A 19723-nucleotide genomic window follows, 5' to 3' on the forward strand; every position below is an offset into this window, starting at 1 on the left:
TGAGACACTGAAGTGGGTGCTGGGCCCTGGGGCTGGGGCCAATGAAAACACGCAGCTGGGTTCTGGACCTCTGAGGCGAGCGCCTCAGAGAGAGGAGAATGGAGCAGTGTCGCAGCACCAGCGCTTGGAGTTCGGTGCTCTGAAGGCACCATCTTGGAATTCTTTACGCTTTTATCTCCGAACTGGGTTTTGCGAGTGAAATCCCGTGACACAATGGCATGTGTACTGAGGCTTAGAGCCTTGGCTCGTGCGTGGTCCTGTCTCCCTCCACCTCCTGCCTTCGTGGGATAGAGATTGCCCCTCCCTTGGTCCCTAGTGGAGGCCTGGGTATGGGTGCATGAAAAGTCAGAGTGCGTCCCATATGCCCAGTTTCAAGTGAGGCCTCAGGTAACCTGTGGCCACAAGGATCCCCATGCGTGAGGGAGTGTGACTTTAAATAGCAAAGAAACACTGGAGACAGAGGGTGGGGGGTGAGGGGGATGGGAGGTTGGGGGGGTTGGGGGTGGGGCGGTGGGCAGGGGGAAGAGAGGAAAAGGTTCTTCTTGCTTTTTGAACCAGGGCTCTGCATTTTCATTTGGCACTGGGTCCTGCAAAGCATGCAGCCAACTCTGGCTAAAAAAACAGCAGGGGTCATAAGACAGGTGGCCCAGAGTTCTAGGAAGGCAAGTTACGTGGAGGCACTTGCTTGCTGAACTTGGTGCGGGTATGACTGAGGGCCAGGACTCGGGGACTGTCTTTGACTTCTGGAGCAGTGGTTTTCAAACTTTCCTGGGCTTCAGAATTCTCTGGGAATTTTCTAAGATAGCTAGGCCCCACTTCCTGAGATCTTGAATCAATAGGTCTGAAGCTGAACTTTTAACGAACAATTCAGGGAATTCTTTTTAGTGGGTGGGTGACCCACACTGAGGTGCCTGGTGAGAGGGAGAAGAATGTCCTCTGGAGGTTCTGGCCAGTAGGCGCAGGCGGGGCAGAGGTGGGCTGTCCCTGCAGAGCCCTGCCCACTGCCGAGTTCTGACCCTACGTTTTGGTGTTGTTTGTTGTGCAGCAGAAGAGAGCTGGAATGGTTGGGAATTCACTGAGTAACCTTGGGAATATAGGGATGGCACCCAAATCATATCTGTTTCCATGTTTCACAGAAGCATATGTTGGAGGAGGTCACTGAGAGGACATGACCTCTGGCTGACCCTTGAGCTGACCAGACCTGGGCAATCGGAGACTCCCCACCTCCCCTCCATCTTTGGAATGTATGTTCTACTCACTGTTCGTACGGTGGGAGCCGTTTTCAAGGATGCAGCCTGGAGAGGAAAAGGTGTCATTGAGACCGCCCAAAGGTGCATGTGACTGAGCCCTGCTAAGGCCTCTCTACATACTTTTAAGACCCCGGCAGATGGGTGTGGAGACATGCTATCTTGCAGTTGTCCGAGACGAGCCTCGTGTGTCAGCTCCTTGCTTATTAACCTGCTACCCGCTAATCTGGAGCAGTCTGCCTCTTCCTTCCGCCTCTCCTTGCCCTCTGTGTGCAGGGGCTGCTTTAAGAACCAACAGCACGTGCTGCTCTTTCAGTGGACAACACACCAGCACAGTACCCCATACTGTCCACATTCAGTTCAGAATTTTTCTGGTGGGCAGTTTCAGCCCAACAAGGCCATGCATTAGCTGGCCAACCTGAGCAAATCATTTCAACTCTCCTCTCTGCTCCGATGCGATAAGGATTTTTTTCCTTCCCAACTCATGGGACATGGGTGATGACAAAAACTAAATACAGGAACATACTCTTGCAACGTGCAAAGTGCTGTCAGAACAGGTTCGAGAATAAGAAAGGCCAAAAAAAAAAAAAAAGTTGGGCCTAATTAAACAATCATAATATTCAATGAATAAAAAATGGTGTCGGAAAAGTAAGAAGACTACTTTAATTTTTCTCTTCATATTTTCTTGCAGTTCTCAAAATTTCTAAACTGAGCAGCTATCACTTTTATTTAAAAGCCCCGTGAAAGATCTGTCCCAGGTCCACGGACGAAGGCAGGGCATGGAGAGCAGATGCCTGCCTCTGGCCTCCCCCGCCAGCCTGCGCTGACTCTGCCCCGACAGCCAGCGAGGCTTGAGGCAGCCAAGAGCAAGGGCCACCAGGTATGTCACTTCACATTTGGCTGTGGCTTCCTTCCCGTAAAAGTAAATTGGGAAAGGAGTGCCCGCTGGTTTCTTATTTAAGACACTGACTTCGGCGGCCTGGAATCGAAGGGGACTGTTTTGTTGTTGTTAAAGAGCAACCTTCAATTTTAAGTTTAAAATAAACCCAGTCGTCCTCTCTAGTTCCTGGCTCCTCAGGGAGTTTGGGATGGAAGAGGAGGGGCCAGGCAGCTGGGCTGTCAGCAGCACGTTGGAGTGTCTTTCTCCCTACTTGGTCCCTTCAATGAGCCTTTGTATCCAAGAGTAAGACAAAAGTACAGAAACTGTGAAGGAGATTTTAGGGTGAAGCAAGGGAGTTGTCACCAGAAGGGCCCGGAATCTACACACTCCAGAGTCCTTTCTGGCTTAGAATTCCTCCTCCCCATAGAGCTTCTCTCTTTTAACTGAGAAGCTACAGCCATCTCTGCAGCAGCTGCCAGGGTCACGTTCTTTGGAACCTAGATTTGGGCTCTGGACCAGACTTCTCACACATTCATCGCGTGCACAAATCCGTGGGGCTCCTGTCACCAAGCCGGGCTGTGGACTCGGCAGGTCTGGGCCGGCCAAGGCGCTTGTTTCTAACAAGCTCCGGGGGTGCTGATGCTGCAGGTCTGCAGCCCACACTTTGAGTAACAAGGCTAAAAGGAAGGACTGGGTCTCATCCTGGTGCTGGGGCCGCCCTGCCCCCACACCCTCTGGTAGACAGACTAGGCCTGCACCGCAGTGGAAGAGGCTGAGATCTGGGACTTCCTCCTGACGGAGCCTGATGTGAAGGAGGAGTGAGAGCTCAAGGCGCCTCCCTCCCACAACCCCAGGGTGGGATGTCTGATAAGCACCAAGGCCAAAACAGAGTCCTGGTGGCTGGGAGTGGCGGGTGACTGAACTACACAGCCAAAGGGGGCGGCTACTCTCTGCGACCCGCTTCCGCTTCCGTTGTAGGGAGCATTTTGACGGGCTGGGTGAAGTTGCAACCCCACGCTTCTCCAGTCCAGGTGGGCAGCAGGACAGGTTGCCCCAGGGTGGGAGGCTCCCAGGACTCTCTCCTGGGCCTCTTCTCTTCCCACGATCAAACTGGCGAAAGCCAGGCCTGTGGAAAGGTGGGAAGAACTGCTGTGTTCTAGTGGCCTGGGGCTGACTTGAGATCTTGGGGACTGAATGTGGTGCCAGAAATTGGTCAAGATCAAGGACTTTCCATATGGAGAACCCCTTCCTTGGTTGTTTGTCTTCCACCCCCACCCAGGTGTCCAGCCAGCAGGGCTCTTGGTCACCCAGGGAGGAGGAGGTGGCCTTGAGGGCCGTTCCTGAAGCTCAGTCATCCCCCACAAGCCTCCTCCTCAGGCCGTCCCTCCAACATCTGTGGAATGAATGTGTCCTGTGGAACGTCTGCCCACTTGCCTCCCCAGGCGACAGGTGCGGCATTCTTACGCGGAGACGTGCACAGAAACCACAGTAATGAGAGACGACGACAATTCCTGTCATGCTTACTTGGCAGCAGGTGCTGTCCCAAGCACCTTATGTATATTAAATCATTTGGTCTTCCCCATAGTCCTCTGGTGGGTACTATTGCTACCCTCTTCTTAGAGATGGGGACACTGAGGCACAAGGCCATTCATCTGGCATAAGAGTCAGAGCTGGGATTTGCATGCCAGCCAGCTTGCCCCAAGACCTGGCTCTTGGCCATTTCTCTACTCTGCATCTCTGAGGCAGGGCGGATAGCTGGCTGTGTATTCAGGCAGGAGGACCTGACATTTGAGACCCTCCCCCCAGAGCTGGCTCCCCTCCACCCGCACCCTGGATAAGTTCCCCGCATGTCCCTTATCTGAGCTCCCACATATCAGTCTCTCAGTGTGTTGATTAAACTCCCTGTCTCTCGAAGGTTTAAGGTTTTCCTTTTATAGAGATACTCAAGAGCAGGTCTGCAAATGGAATACTACATAGCCAGTACAAAAATCATATTGTAGTAGTAGAGAAATATTTCTTGATGGGAAGTGTTTATGATCTGTTGCTTAGTAAAAAGTAACAGCTTCCATAACAGTATGCATAGAACGATATCCATTTTATAAAAACTATAGCGGATGTGTATATGTGCACATATGATATATATGTGTGTGTTAACATAGACCACATATATCTAAACGATGAAATGATGAAGCAGTCATCTCTGGATGGCGGGATTATCTGTGAGTTTCTTTTTCTTTGCGCTCTTTTGTATTTTCAAAGTTTCCTGCATTATGCATGTATTACTTCTATAACTAGAAAAAAAAACTTTTTTTCAGAAAAAAAAAGTCCCTGTCTCTCAGACATGCGATGATGTTCTTTCCACTAATATGAGGTTCCTAGAGTAGTCAAATCCATAGAGACAGAAAGTAAAAGGGTGGTTGCCTGGGGCTAAGGGAGGGGATGGGAGTCAGTGTCAGATTTACAAGGTGAATGGTGGTGTTGGGTGCTCAGCAGTGTGAGTGGACTTAGCACTACTTGAAAAAGGGTAAGATGGTAAATTTTGCTGTGTATTTGATCACACACACAAATAACACGTGTCCTTCTAACTTGAGATCAGCAACAAAAGGTAGGTACTCTTTAATGCTATTTTTGGGGGGAGAGGGAATAGCTGCTTGGATCTAAATGTTCAAGGCACAGAGGGACTGATGATTGTCTCATGGGTCAGCAGCACTGACCTTGGAATCAAGGAAGTCAAGGTCAAGCCCAGCCCCACCTCCCACCGGCCATGGCTCCTCCAGCAATGGCCAAATCAGAGAGAGTGATCGGCACGACTGCCCAGGTGGTTGATGTGCTCATGCTCATCTGTTATTGTGGACACATTGTCTGGGGAACGGAGACCTGAAATTGCAGGCAGGGCCATTTGGATTAATGTCCACTCAGCCCATCAAAACTTATCCTATTCAAGCAGAACCATCAGACTGTAGTCAGGAACTTGACATTTTCAGGCTTTCCCTCCCCGTCGGGAACAGTCCCATGAAGGGCACGCGTCTGGTGTTCCAGCCTTTTGCTCTGCCTCTTGTCCCTCATGCATATTTTCAGGGGGTGGCCTGGCAAACTGCAGCTGTAGCTTGCCCTGAAGCCTCTGCTGGGTTCGTGACCTTCAGAGGACAAACAAGCAGGATGGTCCTAACAGTGAGTACATAAGGCTGAGTGTCAGGGTGGTGGGGCAGGCCCAGAAATCACTGTGAGGAGGAGGATGCCGTTTCTTTGGGACCCACCACAGAAAGACTTTTGTGGTCCTGGTCACAGGGACGTCAGTAGCCACGTTCCAGAAAATGGGGTACGTACATGGGGTGGACAGAAAGGATCAAGGATTTCTTCCCTTTTTCTCTTTTTCTTGGCAACATATCCTCTACCGGGGTTATTTTTTCAGGAGTGAAGCCCCCTCTTTTAAAAGTTAATTCCAATCATCTAGAAGTCACAGCTAACCTCCAAGCCTGTTTTCTGGGTAAACTCTCAAAGCTTTGACTTCTCTGTAGCTTGTGTTCTGTCTGATTTGTCATCCATTCCCTGGTGGCTCCCCTTGAAAACATATCCTAAGCCAAACTTCTCGATGACTTCACCCCCGTCACTCTGCTCCAAGCCACTGCCATCTCTTGCCTGCATTACTGTGGCTGCCTCTTGGGGATCTCCCTGCATCTGCCCGCGTCCCCATCACTCCACTGTCATACGCAACCACCGTGCCCTTCCTTCCCTCATCCACTGTCACCCCCTCCCCTTGCTCATCCTTCTCCGGTCATGATGGCTTCCGGAGGGCCCAGGATGGTTCCCGGGGCCTTTCTGTCCGGGGTCCTCCACAGACATCTGGGTGGGAGCTTTCTTACTGCTTGCTGTCCTGAGACCTTTCTGGTCATCATGCCCCGTCTCTTCCAGGCCCCACTCCCTCGTGGCCTACTCTTCCCCTTCGACTTGCACTTCCTCTCTATCGCCCTCCTCCAGTCTATTTACTATTTCCCACGATGAAAATCTAAGTTCCACAAGGAAAAAAAATCCGTTTTGTTTTCTGTTGTATTCTCCATGCCCAGGACAGTGCTTGGCACAGCGGCTGCCCAGCAAACGCTTTGTGGAATCAATGCGTAGTCAATATCACTTGGATACTGAGCCAGAAGAGACGACTCGAACACCCCAAGCTCAGTTTGGGTCATAGGCCTTAGCTGCAGTTTGACAAACACAGAAGTGAAACTGATTTTTAAACATAAGCTCCTTTCATTGTCCCCTTCTAACTGGGAAAGTCGACACCAGTGCCCAGAACGCAGCTGCAGGGCGGAGGCAGAAAGAGCATCATGGCTCCGGGGGCTACCTGTGCTTGACTGGGATTCTCTGAAGGTGCAGCAGAAAACCCAAACCCAATTTTTTGCCTAACAAACATTATTCTTAATGATGAGGCTCAATCACTACTGGAGTCGAAAAATAAATTCTGTAAAAAAATGTCCATCTGTCCGTGCTTGCTTTCTCCTCTTCCAAGACCACTACCGGGAAAACAACACAACCCGAGACCTGGGCCTTCTCCGCCATCTGTCCGGGGTGTCAGCCAGCGCGGAGGACTCACTGAGGGCGCAGTGACGAATGCAGGGGAGAGGGAGGGGATGTGGGAAAGAAAAGGGTGGTAGTGGAGGGCAGCTCATTCCGAGGCTGGAGTCCGCTCAAGGTACCAGTCCAGATGCACTGCATCTGCTTGACATCAGATCTCGACAGGCAGAACTCTTGATAAATTCCATCTTTTCACCTCCAGTAGGCCTTTCCCCATTGTAACCCAGACCCAGGGGGTGTGCTCTGAGGATGGGCAGGCTTTGAGTGGGTACGTTTCCCACATGGTCCGCACTCCGGGTTTTTTCTATCACACTCCAAAGGGCTGCCCCTTCACCCTTCACGTGGACCAAGTACAGTCTGAATTCCCAGGCAGGAAAGTGATTCCATCCATATGGGGGGTGGGGGTGTTGGAAATGTTGCTCATTGGAGGCCAGCAGCACCCAAACCCCACAATCGGAGAGGTTGGGGAGCTTGTTTCTTGTGAGTTGCTTATGTTATAACCAGCTCTGAGTTACTTGGTTGTTTTTCTTTGCACTAGTCAGGACCCTTCACTGGTATCTCAGCACAGCCAGTCTCCTGGGGCTGGTAAGGGAGGAGTGTGTGTGTGTGTGTGAGTACAGGTGCATGTGGCGGTGGGAGAATTCTGGGAAGCTGTTAAAGGCCAAGGCATCGCAACTCATCTTGTTGTGACCCAGTGCTTAGGAACTATGCGTGTTCAACACATTTAAGCAACATCTACTATCGGCTTCCCCTGAGGCCAGCATCCTTCAGAGTTGCTTTTTTGAGTACTCCCAGCTTAGAAGATTGAGGACTCTCTCTGCCCATTTGCTGCTTTACAGGGACAGACCTCCCCCCCGGCCACGTGGTTTTGGACCTGCTCCATTCCCCTGGGGTCATCATATGTCCGGATCCCTCCCTGGATTATCGGGGTTCTTCCTCCCTCAGAGGTAATGCTAGCCTTCTAAGTGGGAAGGGGAGAGGCAGGGTGGACTTAGGTGTTGCTGCCCATAAAAAAAATTTTAGCTATTGCTAAACTAACTCGGGGCCCATCCACTGGCCCTGGGAGAACTCACCCTGTGCACTAGGGATGAAGTCATGACCACAGCCAAGCTCAAGGGGCTGCTGAGTGATGGAGCTTTTGTGGGTACCAGGGATGTCTGTGCTGATGGGAAGCAGGGCAAGCTGAAAGGATTACAGCAAATCACAGGACGATGGTGTGACAGGCAATCTGCCATCTTTAAAATATAACATTTATTGCTTAGATGGTTTGATACAGAACAGCTTTTCTTCTCATTTTGAATTTGGAAGTACTATACAACTGAATACAAAGAGGAACAAAAAGTACCAAAACCAAACTTGTGATTCTGTTCATGTGGCATAAACCAGTTTTGTACATAACACGTAGCAGCAGTTTTTAAGTTCCCTTTAGAAAAATATGAATTCTACACATTTATTATTGTTTCCTGTTTAATGCATGGGCTGAAATCACTAGGATCAACTTCCTTCTTGAAGAAAGAGCGGAGAGGAAAGAGACGAACAGAGGGTTGAAGGTACGACGAATCTTTCTGAAACTGGCATCTGACTGTCACGTAGCTTCCCTGGGACTGCTTGGAAGAAGAAGAGCCCTCTGGGTTTTTTGTTTTGTTTTCACAGCCAGTAGTTTCTTGTAGTGATTGAATCTCTGCATTGTGTCCACAAATCAAAGAGAAAAACAAAAGAGAAAAACTTGCACCTCAAAAAACTTTTCAAAAGATCCACATATATATATATATATTTTTTCTTTTGTGTGTGTGTGTGTGTAAAAGCCCTGAGAGAAGGAGAAAGAGAATCAAACAAAATGTATGGAAACAAATTAGCTGGACATGCAAACTAAGCTATGATTCACCCAGAGTTTAAACAAATCACAAATTTCACAGTTTAATATTGGGGGTGGGGGAGCAGAACAACCAACAAATAATACATCTCTCAACCTCACTAATAAAATGTGGCAAGACCTTATTGACTACAAGGGCACAGATGAAGGCTAAATAAAGCTTTAAATCAATAGTGATTATTGCGAGCTGCAGCCCTGGCTGCATTTGCCAGGGCGATTCCTGCTACATCTCACTGCAGCGTAGAGTTAAGTCATGGCTTCTCCCCACATGTTGCAAGTTTTAGTGTGGAGAGTTGCAAAGAAAAAACAAAACACGAGAAATCCCAAATAATAATAACAACAAAAATAACAACAATCATCATAAAAAATTAAGGGATGCATGAACTGGTTTTAACTAAGCAGACCACACCTGGTATGAAGTGATAGAAGGGGATCACTGGTTCTGATGTGTATTTATCTAGAGTAAATAAAACCTCATTTTGAAACTGGTTCATACATCCCTAATACAGTTAAAAATCATATATACCTCACCATTTTTTCTTTCACATGCAAAGATATCACTTTTCATTATCTCAAGAATATCTATCTTCCTTTGAAGTCTGGGTGGTAGAATTTTGGCCACCAGAAACTGGTGTGGAAGTGGAGAGAAAAGGGTCTGTCTGCACACTTACACTGAGTGTAAAAGGGGAACACTTAGGGACAAAGGGCAGGGGTCCAGGGAGGGGCAGACAGGGGCCGGGGAGGCTCCCCCGGGGCAAGGCGAGAGGATCTGAGTGGTGGAGCAGCACAGGAGGCCCTGGCGACACTAAGCCTCGGGCATCCCAGAGGTTCTGGCTGAAGGACAGGATGCCGAGCACAAGCTCAGCTACAGTAGGACATCTTTCTTTTCACTGCTTGTGGCTACAGTGAGGGAAGTCTATTGCCTGCATTAAGATACTCACAGAAAAAAATCCTGCCTTTTTGCACCCAGGGGTTCAGGCTATTTCAGACACTAGAAACAACATGTTTATCACCAAGCACCAATCCCAAATCGCAGGAAGGTAAATATAAATCTACTTCTCATCTTCAACCTTTCTTGCATGTGCAGTTTCATTACCAGTAGTAGTATTTCCTTGCTCTGCAAATGACAGTAGCACAGGAGGGTAAGGCTTGGGCTGGGTCTGGCAGAAGACCGGTGAGTTACAGGTCTCCGCGCTGCCTGGCTTTCTCAGAAGCCTCGGGCACACGCGCCCTCATGCTCCCCTCTCTGAGCTGCTCCTTGGCGCATGCGGACAGCCACTCATGGCCCCTGCTGGATTCTGCAGTCACAGAAGAAAGGCTTGTCTAAGTACAGTAGAAGAGCTCCCACCCAAGTGGCGAGGAAAGCTGCGGGCAGACGCTTACACGGGGACCCGGGGACAGCCCAGGTCTCCAGGACAAATATTGCCCATTTGTTTCTGCTGACTGCAGAGACCAGCAAACTGATGAACTAAAAATAATAATAATAATAATATTAATAATACATATACCGAAAGGGGGGAAATCAGATACATGACATCTGTGCATGTTCTCCATAGATTAAGTTGCCAGGGTTAACTCTTCTCTGTAAGTGAGGAACAAATGTCTTGAGACTTGAACAGTAATAGCGTGTCTGACGCTGAAAGAGTGGAAACAGGTATGAGGTTGCAGCTAGAATCCTTCCCGGTTTTGGCTTGAACCAAACTGGAAACCTTCATCAACCACATCCTGCAATACCTAGGCCCAAATTATAGCTCCACCATGTAGCAGACAAAAAAGAAAGGAAAAAAAAAAAAAAAGAAAAATAGGGCTATCTGAGAAATGAGCATCTCATCCATGTTTCCTCTGGGAATTTACACGAAATTCACATCATTTTCTTCCAGTTATTGGCTATGGGTGTCCTAGGGCACGTTTTTTTTCTTCTGTTTCCAGCTCACAGAACAAATGTTACTATCACAGATTCGCAAGAACAAGCTCTCACACACCAACACAGAAGGTAACGTTAATGCTTAAATGAAAAGGTCCTCTCCAAATAATTCATTAAAATATCTGCTTTGTTTTTTAAAAAGTCAATACAATGTAACACCCAGGACGACACTGAAGGGCTGGTTAAGTAGTTAAGGCACTCGGACTGTCCGTGCTGTGCTGGTCTCTCGCACGGGCATGTGTAAGGCTATGGCACCGAGCGAGTCGGCCCGCTCCTGCTCGGCTCCCTCTCTCCCTCTCTCTCGCTCTCTTTCACTCCCTGACAGCTGATGGGCCCTGAGGAACCCTCAGGAAACAAGATTCAGGACACTCTGCTCTGCTGGTTCTCGTCTGTGTGCTGGGGGACGGGGTGAGCCGTCATTCCACTCCCAGGAGTGGCGAGGCGCCATCAGCGGCGGCCAGCATGGGGCGGGCAGGCCTCTTGGCGTGCAGCTCCAGCAGGTCTTGCACAAGGGCTGCCGGGCTCTCCGGGTCAGGGTCACCCTGAGGTGCCTGCTCCTTGGGGCTGCCCTCAGAAGCGGCCTTGGGAGCACTCCTGCTGGCTTCAGCCTGCCCGGTAACGGCTGTCCGACCTGCTGCCGCCCTCTCCTCCCTGCGGCTGGCATCCTTGGCCAGGCTCTCCTTCCGGCTCCGGGTGACAGCCACGTGGTTGTTGGCCAACAGGGCTGAGTCAGCCTCGTTCTCTGAGACGGGGTTGTTGCCGCTGTGGGTGGACTCGCTCTCACTGTCCTCCTCACCCCGCTCGTCCTTGTCACTGTCCTTCCCGTGGTGTTTGGCGTGTTTGGCTTTCTGGTGGACCCGCTGATGGCGAACCAGGCTGTGCTTCAAGGTGAAGGTTCGCTCGCAAGTCTGACATTTGTATGGCCTTTCTCCTGGGGCAACAGGGGAAAGAAACTGTCTGTTAACGGCAGGCCACCAGTAACCATCTCTCTGCTCCACACAAGAGCAAGAATGAGAGGAAACCAAGGGGTAGAGGGTGACAGGGGCCTGGATACCCTCTTACTGAAGGAAACCCCCTTACTTGTCTGAACTGGCAAAATGGAGAAACAGATATGCCAGGGGCTATGTTTTCTCTCTTCCTTTCATCTTGCAACCCAGGTTTTTCCTATACTGATCTAGGAACCAGGATCTCAGACGTGGAAACCTCAGAGACATCCAGACCAGCCTGAGAAGAATCTCATGGGAAGACAGCAGCAGCATCCCTCCCACAGGGACAGGCACCATTTGAGGGCTCTGCTGACAGCGGCACCTCCTAATTCCAAGGCACCAGACATGGTGTGTACTGTTATGAAGCAGCTGGGGCCTCCTTCTCATTCACAAACCCTGGGCTGTAAGCAGCTGAGACCACCACCTGCCAGGAACCCAAGAATATCTCTGTTGGGGGGCCAGCCCCGGAGCCCTCCAAATCCCTCAGCCCAGGGCCGAGCTGACTGCACGAGGTGGGGACAGGGTACAGGGAACATGTGTGTGCACCACAGGCTGCAGCCAAAGAGGAAAGCCAAGACCAAGACACAGGGCCTAGATGTTTTTCTTCGTGTGTGTGTAAGTGTGTGGCGGCGGGGGTGGGGAGGGGGCATGATGATGTTTGCATCTTCTGGCTTCCTGCGTATATCCAGGTCCCCTTCTTTCTACTAAAACAATGGCCCATGCTGTGCAGTTAGTTTGTGGCCTCAACTCCATAGGGGCAAGTTCCATGGGAGGTAAGGATGTGTACAGAGCACAGACACGATGACAGGCCTCTGTGGCAACCAGGTGAGGACCCTGTTCAGTCACATCAGCCTAGCTGCTGCAAAGCCAGGACAGGAAGAGCCCCTCACAGGGCAGGTCTGCAGCGAACTTCCCACCTGAATTTGTAATAATGATGAAACGAACCCAGGTGTCTTCCAACAGAGCCCCACAAAGCATCTGTCCCTACTGCCTGTTTCCCAGGCCACACCCCACAGTCCTTACAGGTTCAGGACTTGATGAGCCACAGGCTCCAAAAGCCCAGCACCCACATTCTTATAGGTGCTTATATGAAGACAGCCATCATCCCCATTCTAGAGATAGGAAGACAGAGGCTCAGAGGGCTAAGTGACTCTCAGCGTACTCTCAAGAACTGCTGAGGGACCACTCCACTGCCTCTCTGCACAGAGCCTGTTGCAGGTGCTACGAGAACTGGTCACATTCCTAGTTTAACAGGCACATGTGCAAGCTCAGGCACTGCTTGCTCTCCGGCCCAGGTTTCCTCACTGCTTCAGGGGAGACTCCTCCTGAGTTTCATGGGTCAGAGGAAGAAACGGGAAGCAAACTCACCTTCCTTAACAGGCTTGGGAACGGGTCCCCCTGAACCACCACCACAGCCCCTTAGGAGGCCGGGCCCGTCCTTACCTGTGTGGGACCTCATGTGCCGGGTCAGATCCTGCAGAGACCAGAACCTCTTGTTGCATACTGTGCAGACCTTCTTTCTCTTGTCCGCCTTGCTGGCCACACTTCGGGAGGAGTCTGTCTTTGGCTTCTTATCATCGTCACTTTTAGAGGACTTCTTTTCGACCATGCCTTCCCCGTCGGAGGTGCCCTCAGCCTCCTCACTCTGCTTCTCTGCTGAGCCTTCGGATGTGGCCTCCCCCTCGGCCAAAGGCTCGGGCTTCTCTTCTGGGTCTAGGGCAGGGGTGGTGGGGACAGGCAGTGGCCCTTCGGCCACCCCGCCCTCGCCCTGGCCCTCCCGCGGGAGCATACTCTCCTCTCTGGGCTCCTCACGGCCATGGGCCTTCCTGTGGCGGCTCAGGGTCCCAAGGAACTTGAAGGTCTTGCCACAGACGTCACAGGCATGCTTCTGGTCCTGCTGGGCAGAGCCTCCACTGCCCATGGCACTGGCATCACCCTCGGCCAGCTTGAAGCCCATCAGCTTGCTGGCAAGGTTGAGGTCCAGGCTCTTGTTGCTGACAGTGTCTTCTTCCGGGCCATCTGCATCCTCGTCCTGCTCCTCCACACCACGCTTTCCCTCAGGCTCCAGGTCCTCAGCTTCCCGTTCCTCCCTGTCTACGGGCTGAGCGGTTCCCTGAGTCACCTCCTCTGCGGGGAGCTCCTCTTTGACCTGGCCAGCCTCAGACGCCCCCACTGATGACGGCTGCTCTTTTTCCCGAGAGGTGAGGTCCAGCACTTCGCCTCCTGTGGCTGATGTCTCCATGTCAGACTGGCTGTCTGTGGGAGCAAGCACAAGGGCATGGGTTGAGATCAAATGCTACCACACACGCCTCTTGCAAGGGCTGTTGTGACTCTCAGCCGGATTCCGCCCCCCACCCCCCACCCAACAGAAGCCTGTATCCCAGTCCCAGCAAGGACTTGTCAACGCCCTGAATCCTCAACACCCCGTACTTCTCTGGAGGGCTCGGACAAATCTGGAGTTAACTTATTAAAGGCAGAAAGAGCCTCTACATATACACAAGCTGGGGTCACAGGGCTGACTGTGCCTCGGAACCCCTGCCACACACAGGGATGCTCAGGCCCCAGGAAGGTGTGAGGGACTGAGGGCAGCGCAGACAGAAGGGACGGCGAGAGAGGAAGAGCTGGTGCATTCCAAAGATTCGCAGCGCTGAGGAGGTTGAGGAAGCTGAGCTGTAAAAGTTATTTTTCCAGTGCAGAGATTATACAAACATGCAACATACACAAGACCACCCCAAACCCCCAAACGTGATATCTAATGAAGAAATGACCCAAAGCATGTACTCTGCGTTGTGGTACATGCTCTCGCCAGACGCCCAACTTCTAGGTAGAGTTCCAAGGCAAAAGGAGACGCATGCACACCTGTGGGCCTCTCTGGCTGCTGTCGGGATTCTGTGTGGGGAGTGGAAACATTTCCTGTCTCTTGATTTGTTCCTAGCTGTCCACTCTCCACAGCAAAATCAGATGTGGACAGTCCACCACCTTCTTAAAGGACCGGCACTGTGACAATACCACGACATCAAACAGATGACAATTTTCATTAGAAACACCATCTTTTCTTGATTCAGGTTGAACAAGGGCTTAATGACTTTTGAATTATATCCTATGACAAGGAAGCTGTCTGCTGAGCCCTACTATTAAACTACAGATCCAGTGGCCAGTTTATTAGGCTGACTAAATTCATTGTTTCACAGCAGACAAATTAGACGCACCTACCTCACGGGAGATCCCTGATTACAGCGTGTGAGCCAGCAGATTCACGCACCCCATCTGGACCCTCCCTCACTTGATGTACAACAACGTCCACCCACGTCCATCACTCTGAGTCACATGTGCGATTACTTGCCATCAAGGTGGTCCTGGGACTGGGGGTAAAGGAGCTGGCACTGCCCCTCCTAGGGTCACATCTGTCTGGGGCTTTTGGCTCATCTACAATCCTCTGCTCAGCACTTCCACTTACATCATTTCCTTGGTTTTATTCTGACGGCACCTTTTGGCAAAGACTGTTTATCTCAAGAGATTTCAGAAAAAAATAATTATGGTGTGAATGTAAAATTTCTGACAATGATTTTTGAAAATTATCTAAAAGCTTCAAGATGAATCCTGAGCTATACACACTGATGTCTAGGCTATATTCTAAGGAAAAACTAGATGCTCATTTTCTTGAATCATTCCAATAAGGAGCATCTATTAAATGGAATTTGGTATAAACTCTACAATAAAAATATAAAATGCTCAGTTTCTTATTTGTTGGCTTTGCAATAGTTGCATTTTTAAAAAGAGGTATGATCTCTGGCTACTTTCAATTTATCCCAGTACATTCTAGGTTGTTTCTGTTATTTATTTTTTTTCACCAAAGAATATAGATTATTTTAAAGTTTAACTGTAAGACATATTAAGATGATCTTGGGAAAAGAAAAATGATAATGAACTCTAAAACAAAGATCAGATGGTTCTTACTCCTAGGCCCTTCTTTAGTGACGATAATGGAGAGTTCACCCTAAATGCGATGAAAGGGCAACTCACTGCCTCTGGGGAGCCAAAGGGGCTTGGCTGTGCTCTACCAAACCTCCACTAGGGGGCGTGTTTTAGCAGGGCAGCCTGCGCCCTTCAAATTCCAAGCAACTCCAACTGATTTTTATTAGTGATTCTTGGGGACAATACACTTAAGCTCTTCTCATCGTCTTCTGAATGCCCAGCTGACAATATCGGGTCTCATTTTGACCCCTGCCCTCCTCAACCACTCACACCTCCAAATGACGGGAGCCGAGCTGATGACTTTTATAAGCACTTCCTGTGGTGCAGTCCATGCCAGCACATGGGGTTCTGGGCTGGTAAGGGTTGCCGCCATTCGGGGACAGTTTAAACACCCCCACATTCATGCTGATTTAAAAACTCATATGTAGGTGCCCACAAATACAGAGGCTCCTTCCTTATAAGCACCGTCAGAGAAAGAAGCACCAGTATTCCCCAAGGGCAAAGTGGGCCCACCTCTCTGCCCACAAGAAAGTAAAAACGGAGTTTCAGTTTAACTCTGAATGATCTATATATCCCTTTAAGCTAGAACTGCCTCAATTGTAGTATTGTTAGCATTTCTTTGGGGGAAAAATCTAGGGTGGGTTTTCGTGAAAAACCTAATGTAATGACAAAGTCAGACATACATTATAAAACACTTTTAGGGATTTTAAGAAAATGCAACCCAGGCATATAAACCTAGAAACCCCCTCAAGAACTTCCTTGGTCATTTCCTGCCTTTGCTTTTTTATGGTCTTCCTCTAAGGCCTCACTTTTAACCTCATGGGAGGGAGCGCCTGAAGGAACCCCTTCACCCCTCCATCACACTCACCTGGCTTTAAAAATTCTCCTTGAAATCACTGAACTCCACCTCCCTGACCCTTTTCTCCCCTTCTTAAACCCCAGTCCTCTTTCTTACCATGGATTGTGACCACAGTGAAACCAAACATATATTTTCTCTTTGCCGGTTTCACATTACAACTTTCAGTGAATTCTCTTTTTCCAGAGGTTTTGTCCCTTAAAGAAAACCTACGGAACTCCTGCAGCAGGGCAGAAGTGAGGAAGGGCTCTGACTGGACTTGGAAAGACAAAAACTCTTCACTACAAATTTAAAAACTAAATACACCCACAATGTAAAACAAAGTGCTGAACTGAAGCTAAGACACAAATTCTGATTAGCTTTGTGTCTGCAGGCTTCTACTGCAGCTGCCCCCTCAGAGGTAGGAAGGAGTCTCCGGTTTGGCATTTGTCCTCATGATCAAGAAGTGGAACCCAAAATGTGCATCCAGCACATGGTTATTAAACTTTAAGATCTGTCTGCAACCTTGGGAAACCAAGAGCTCCCCTTGACCACCTCAGATAGCCACTGCTCTTCCTTTGGGACCAGTACAGGTAAAAGAATCACATAGCTGCTTTCTCAACCAGACTGAGGAAATGTGCTAGCCACTAGGTCACACAGCGTCCACTGTTTAAGAGTGATCGTCTGCAGGAAACTCAAGTTCTGCCAGCACTGCTGTGGGTTTCCTGGGGGTTGAAGAGCATACCATCCACCACCTTCGGCTCAAGTGGATTTCCAAGTCATGGCAAAATTCTGTGGGCGTCCACATCTTTCTTTACTCAAAGATCCTTGCAGTTTACGTGGCAATGGAAGCTAGGGGTGGAGCCAGCAAACTGGCCTACATCTTTATACCTTAGAGGGTTTGATCTTAACCAAAGGGCCTGGTAGTTCAAGGACTTGTTTCGCTAGGGTTCAGTGGGAGGTGCAGGGATAAAGCAGAAGGTCTGGATCAAATCTTCTTCCTGGACATACTACCCATCCAGATGCACCCCTCTCCCGGGGTAACTGAGATTTAGAAAAGGGGGCTAGGATTAGAGCCTGACCTTTAGTCCACAGTAACTGGGAGTGGAGGGAGGGGCGACAACTCCCAGACAACACAGAGCCCCATCCCTACCCAATTCTGAGGGAGAGAAGTACAGGACTCAATTACAATCCTAGAAAAATACATTTGGGGAAATTGTATCTGCTTCAAGTAATCGGAACATGCCAAACTTTCAGGATTTACAGAACTGAATCCACGCCTATACTACTGTTACTAGTCAACAGCCAGCTAGCTGTGTGTCTAAGTGACCTGCAGCAGCCAATTTTTAGACTGTGGGGTGGAGGGTGCAGAACCACAGTAGCTGGAGATGGTGAGTGTACTGAACAGAGGACATGAGTAAATACAGAAGCTGTAAGGGTAAAAAAAAAAAACAAAAAAAAAGGTGGCACGAGAGCACTGGCAGCCGTTAATTGCTCTGTAGGGGGCTGGAGGAAGGAAGCGCATATCAGCACAGAAGAATAATAGAATAATACCCGGATTCAGGTCAAGCAGAAATGTGATTAAAGAAAGGACATGCAGAGTGCTTTTTCAAACAAGGCAAAAAAAATTTTTTTTTTTTTTTTAATAACTGGGAAGAGAGTTATTGAAAAGAAAAGCACTCCCAACTCCACCCTGCCCCTCCCTGTCAAGGGCTGGGCATCTAGTTCCTGCAATACCCTGACATCTGGGAGCCCACCCCTGCTCTGCAGGATGCAGCAGAGGCTGGGGTTTGAGAAAACAACAGCCCAAGCCTTTAAGGTTTCACATCCCTTTTAGTTGGGTTCCTACCAAGAGCTAAATCTGTACACCCTCCCTCCTATCCCACCTCCAGCAGGGCCCAAAAGCCTGAACAAAGGGTTCTGCTAGAGAAAGACAGATCTTCCCTAGTAGCTCAGAAAAGCAACCTAGGGGCACTGTCATTGTTTCCCACATCCCCATCCTGCTGTATGCTCCTAGTGCTTGGCAGGGCCCACTCCTCTGGACTGTGGAGTGCTACAGGGAGGTGGCAAAGGCAACCCTGCCATGCTTGGAGGGCTGGAGTTTGCTAGGCAGCTAACCAACTGGCCCTCCTCTCTCCCTCTCATCCTCTCCATCACCTGGAGGCACTACCTGTGCTATCATGGGGTCCAACATCACTCTCTTTTGACTGGGGGATAAGCCCGTTTCTTCTCAGGGAACAGTTGTTAACTCCATGTTTGCGCAACTGGTGGCGTTCACAGTTAGATTTGGTGGAAAAGGAGGCGTCGCATTTTTGACAAGGGAAGGGTTTCTGACCTGAAGCAGGAAAAAAAATAGATATTTATCTGGCTTTCTACTGCAATGAAAAAGAAAGTCGCTTTCGATTCACTCTCCTGGGATTGTTGGCATTTGTTTCCCCCCTCCTCCACCAAGTTTTTTTTTTTTTTTTTTTTTAAATAAAGAAAGCACATTAAAAAAAATACTGAGAACACCAAGTCAAATGATCATCTTTCCTTAGTCTGAGTAGATGGAATGAACGTTTTGATTTCAAAGCACTAAGTTAACAACGAAACCAAGATACATGTTTAAAGTAAAACAGTATTACAATTAAAAATCTTATATAACAACAAAAAGTACATGGATTTTAGGGTACAGCAAGAAAACACCTATAGTCTGCCATAAGGAGAAGTCAGCTTTTAATAATTTCTAGCCTAGCAAGTGCTTTGCATACTGGAAAATCAAATGGGATGCTCAGCCCTCCTGGAGAAACTGGGAACCCCCTGCATGTCTTTTAAGGCCAGTCCTCTCTTCCAGACCTGGATGAGCCTGACCTCCCAAAGAGGACTGGAAATAGTGAGTTCTGACTTCTCAGGCCTCCTTCTGTCTGACTTGCTAAGCAGTCCCGCAGTGACCTCTGCCCAAGGTTACTGTGGCCCTAGCCAGCAAGTCAGAGGAGGTCTGCCCAATACATGAAAAGTTCTTCGTTCCCCTGCTCTAAGCTCTTGCTAGTAGTAAATAAGTGACCAACAAATACTGAGTCAACAAATACTGAGTCTGCATTAGGAGATCAAATCCTCCACTCAACAGACCTGCATGCGAAGAGAAGTCACTGACCAGCTCCCAATCTTAACCAACTCCACTAATGGGATTACCTGTTGAGGGAGAACCATGCCCCTCCTTCCACCCAGGAGTTATCTGCTTTGGTTTGCCTATCCTCTCCTCTTATTTGGATTCCTTTGTGATGTAACACGTTTCAAAATGCAAGCCCGGCTCCTTTGCAACTTGTCCCATTTTTGTCTGGATGAGTGTGAGGGGGGAATGCAGGGGCCCAGACAGAAAGTGTGGACAGAAAGAGGGAAGGGAAGTGATTGATGGGCCTCAGGAGAGAGAAGATGGGGGTAAATTATTCACAATC

The 19723-nt window shown here is 49.3% G+C and overlaps 1 protein-coding gene across 10 annotated transcripts in view; it reads right to left on the minus strand.

Annotated features, from left to right (window-relative positions):
• Positions 1-7913: 7913 nt before the first annotated feature.
• RREB1 (ras responsive element binding protein 1) overlaps positions 7914-19723 on the minus strand; it is a 165112-nt gene continuing 153302 nt past the window's right edge. For 9 of the 10 annotated variants that reach the window (XM_016161005.2, XM_016161007.2, XM_016161010.2 and 6 more), the window contains 3 exons: positions 18460-18624; positions 12923-13735; positions 7914-11424 (listed from right to left, as the gene is read on the minus strand). In XM_016161005.2, coding sequence (XP_016016491.2) covers positions 10910-11424; positions 12923-13735; positions 18460-18624 — 1493 coding nt within the window. In that variant the 3' untranslated portion in view covers positions 7914-10909. The remainder of the gene's footprint in view (positions 11425-12922; positions 13736-18459; positions 18625-19723) is intronic. The other variant, XM_016161008.2, reaches the window with a different exon arrangement.

This window comes from Rousettus aegyptiacus, unplaced genomic scaffold (assembly GCF_014176215.1).
Source record: "Rousettus aegyptiacus isolate mRouAeg1 unplaced genomic scaffold, mRouAeg1.p scaffold_m13_p_1, whole genome shotgun sequence".
Taxonomy (NCBI): Eukaryota; Metazoa; Chordata; class Mammalia; order Chiroptera; family Pteropodidae; genus Rousettus; species Rousettus aegyptiacus.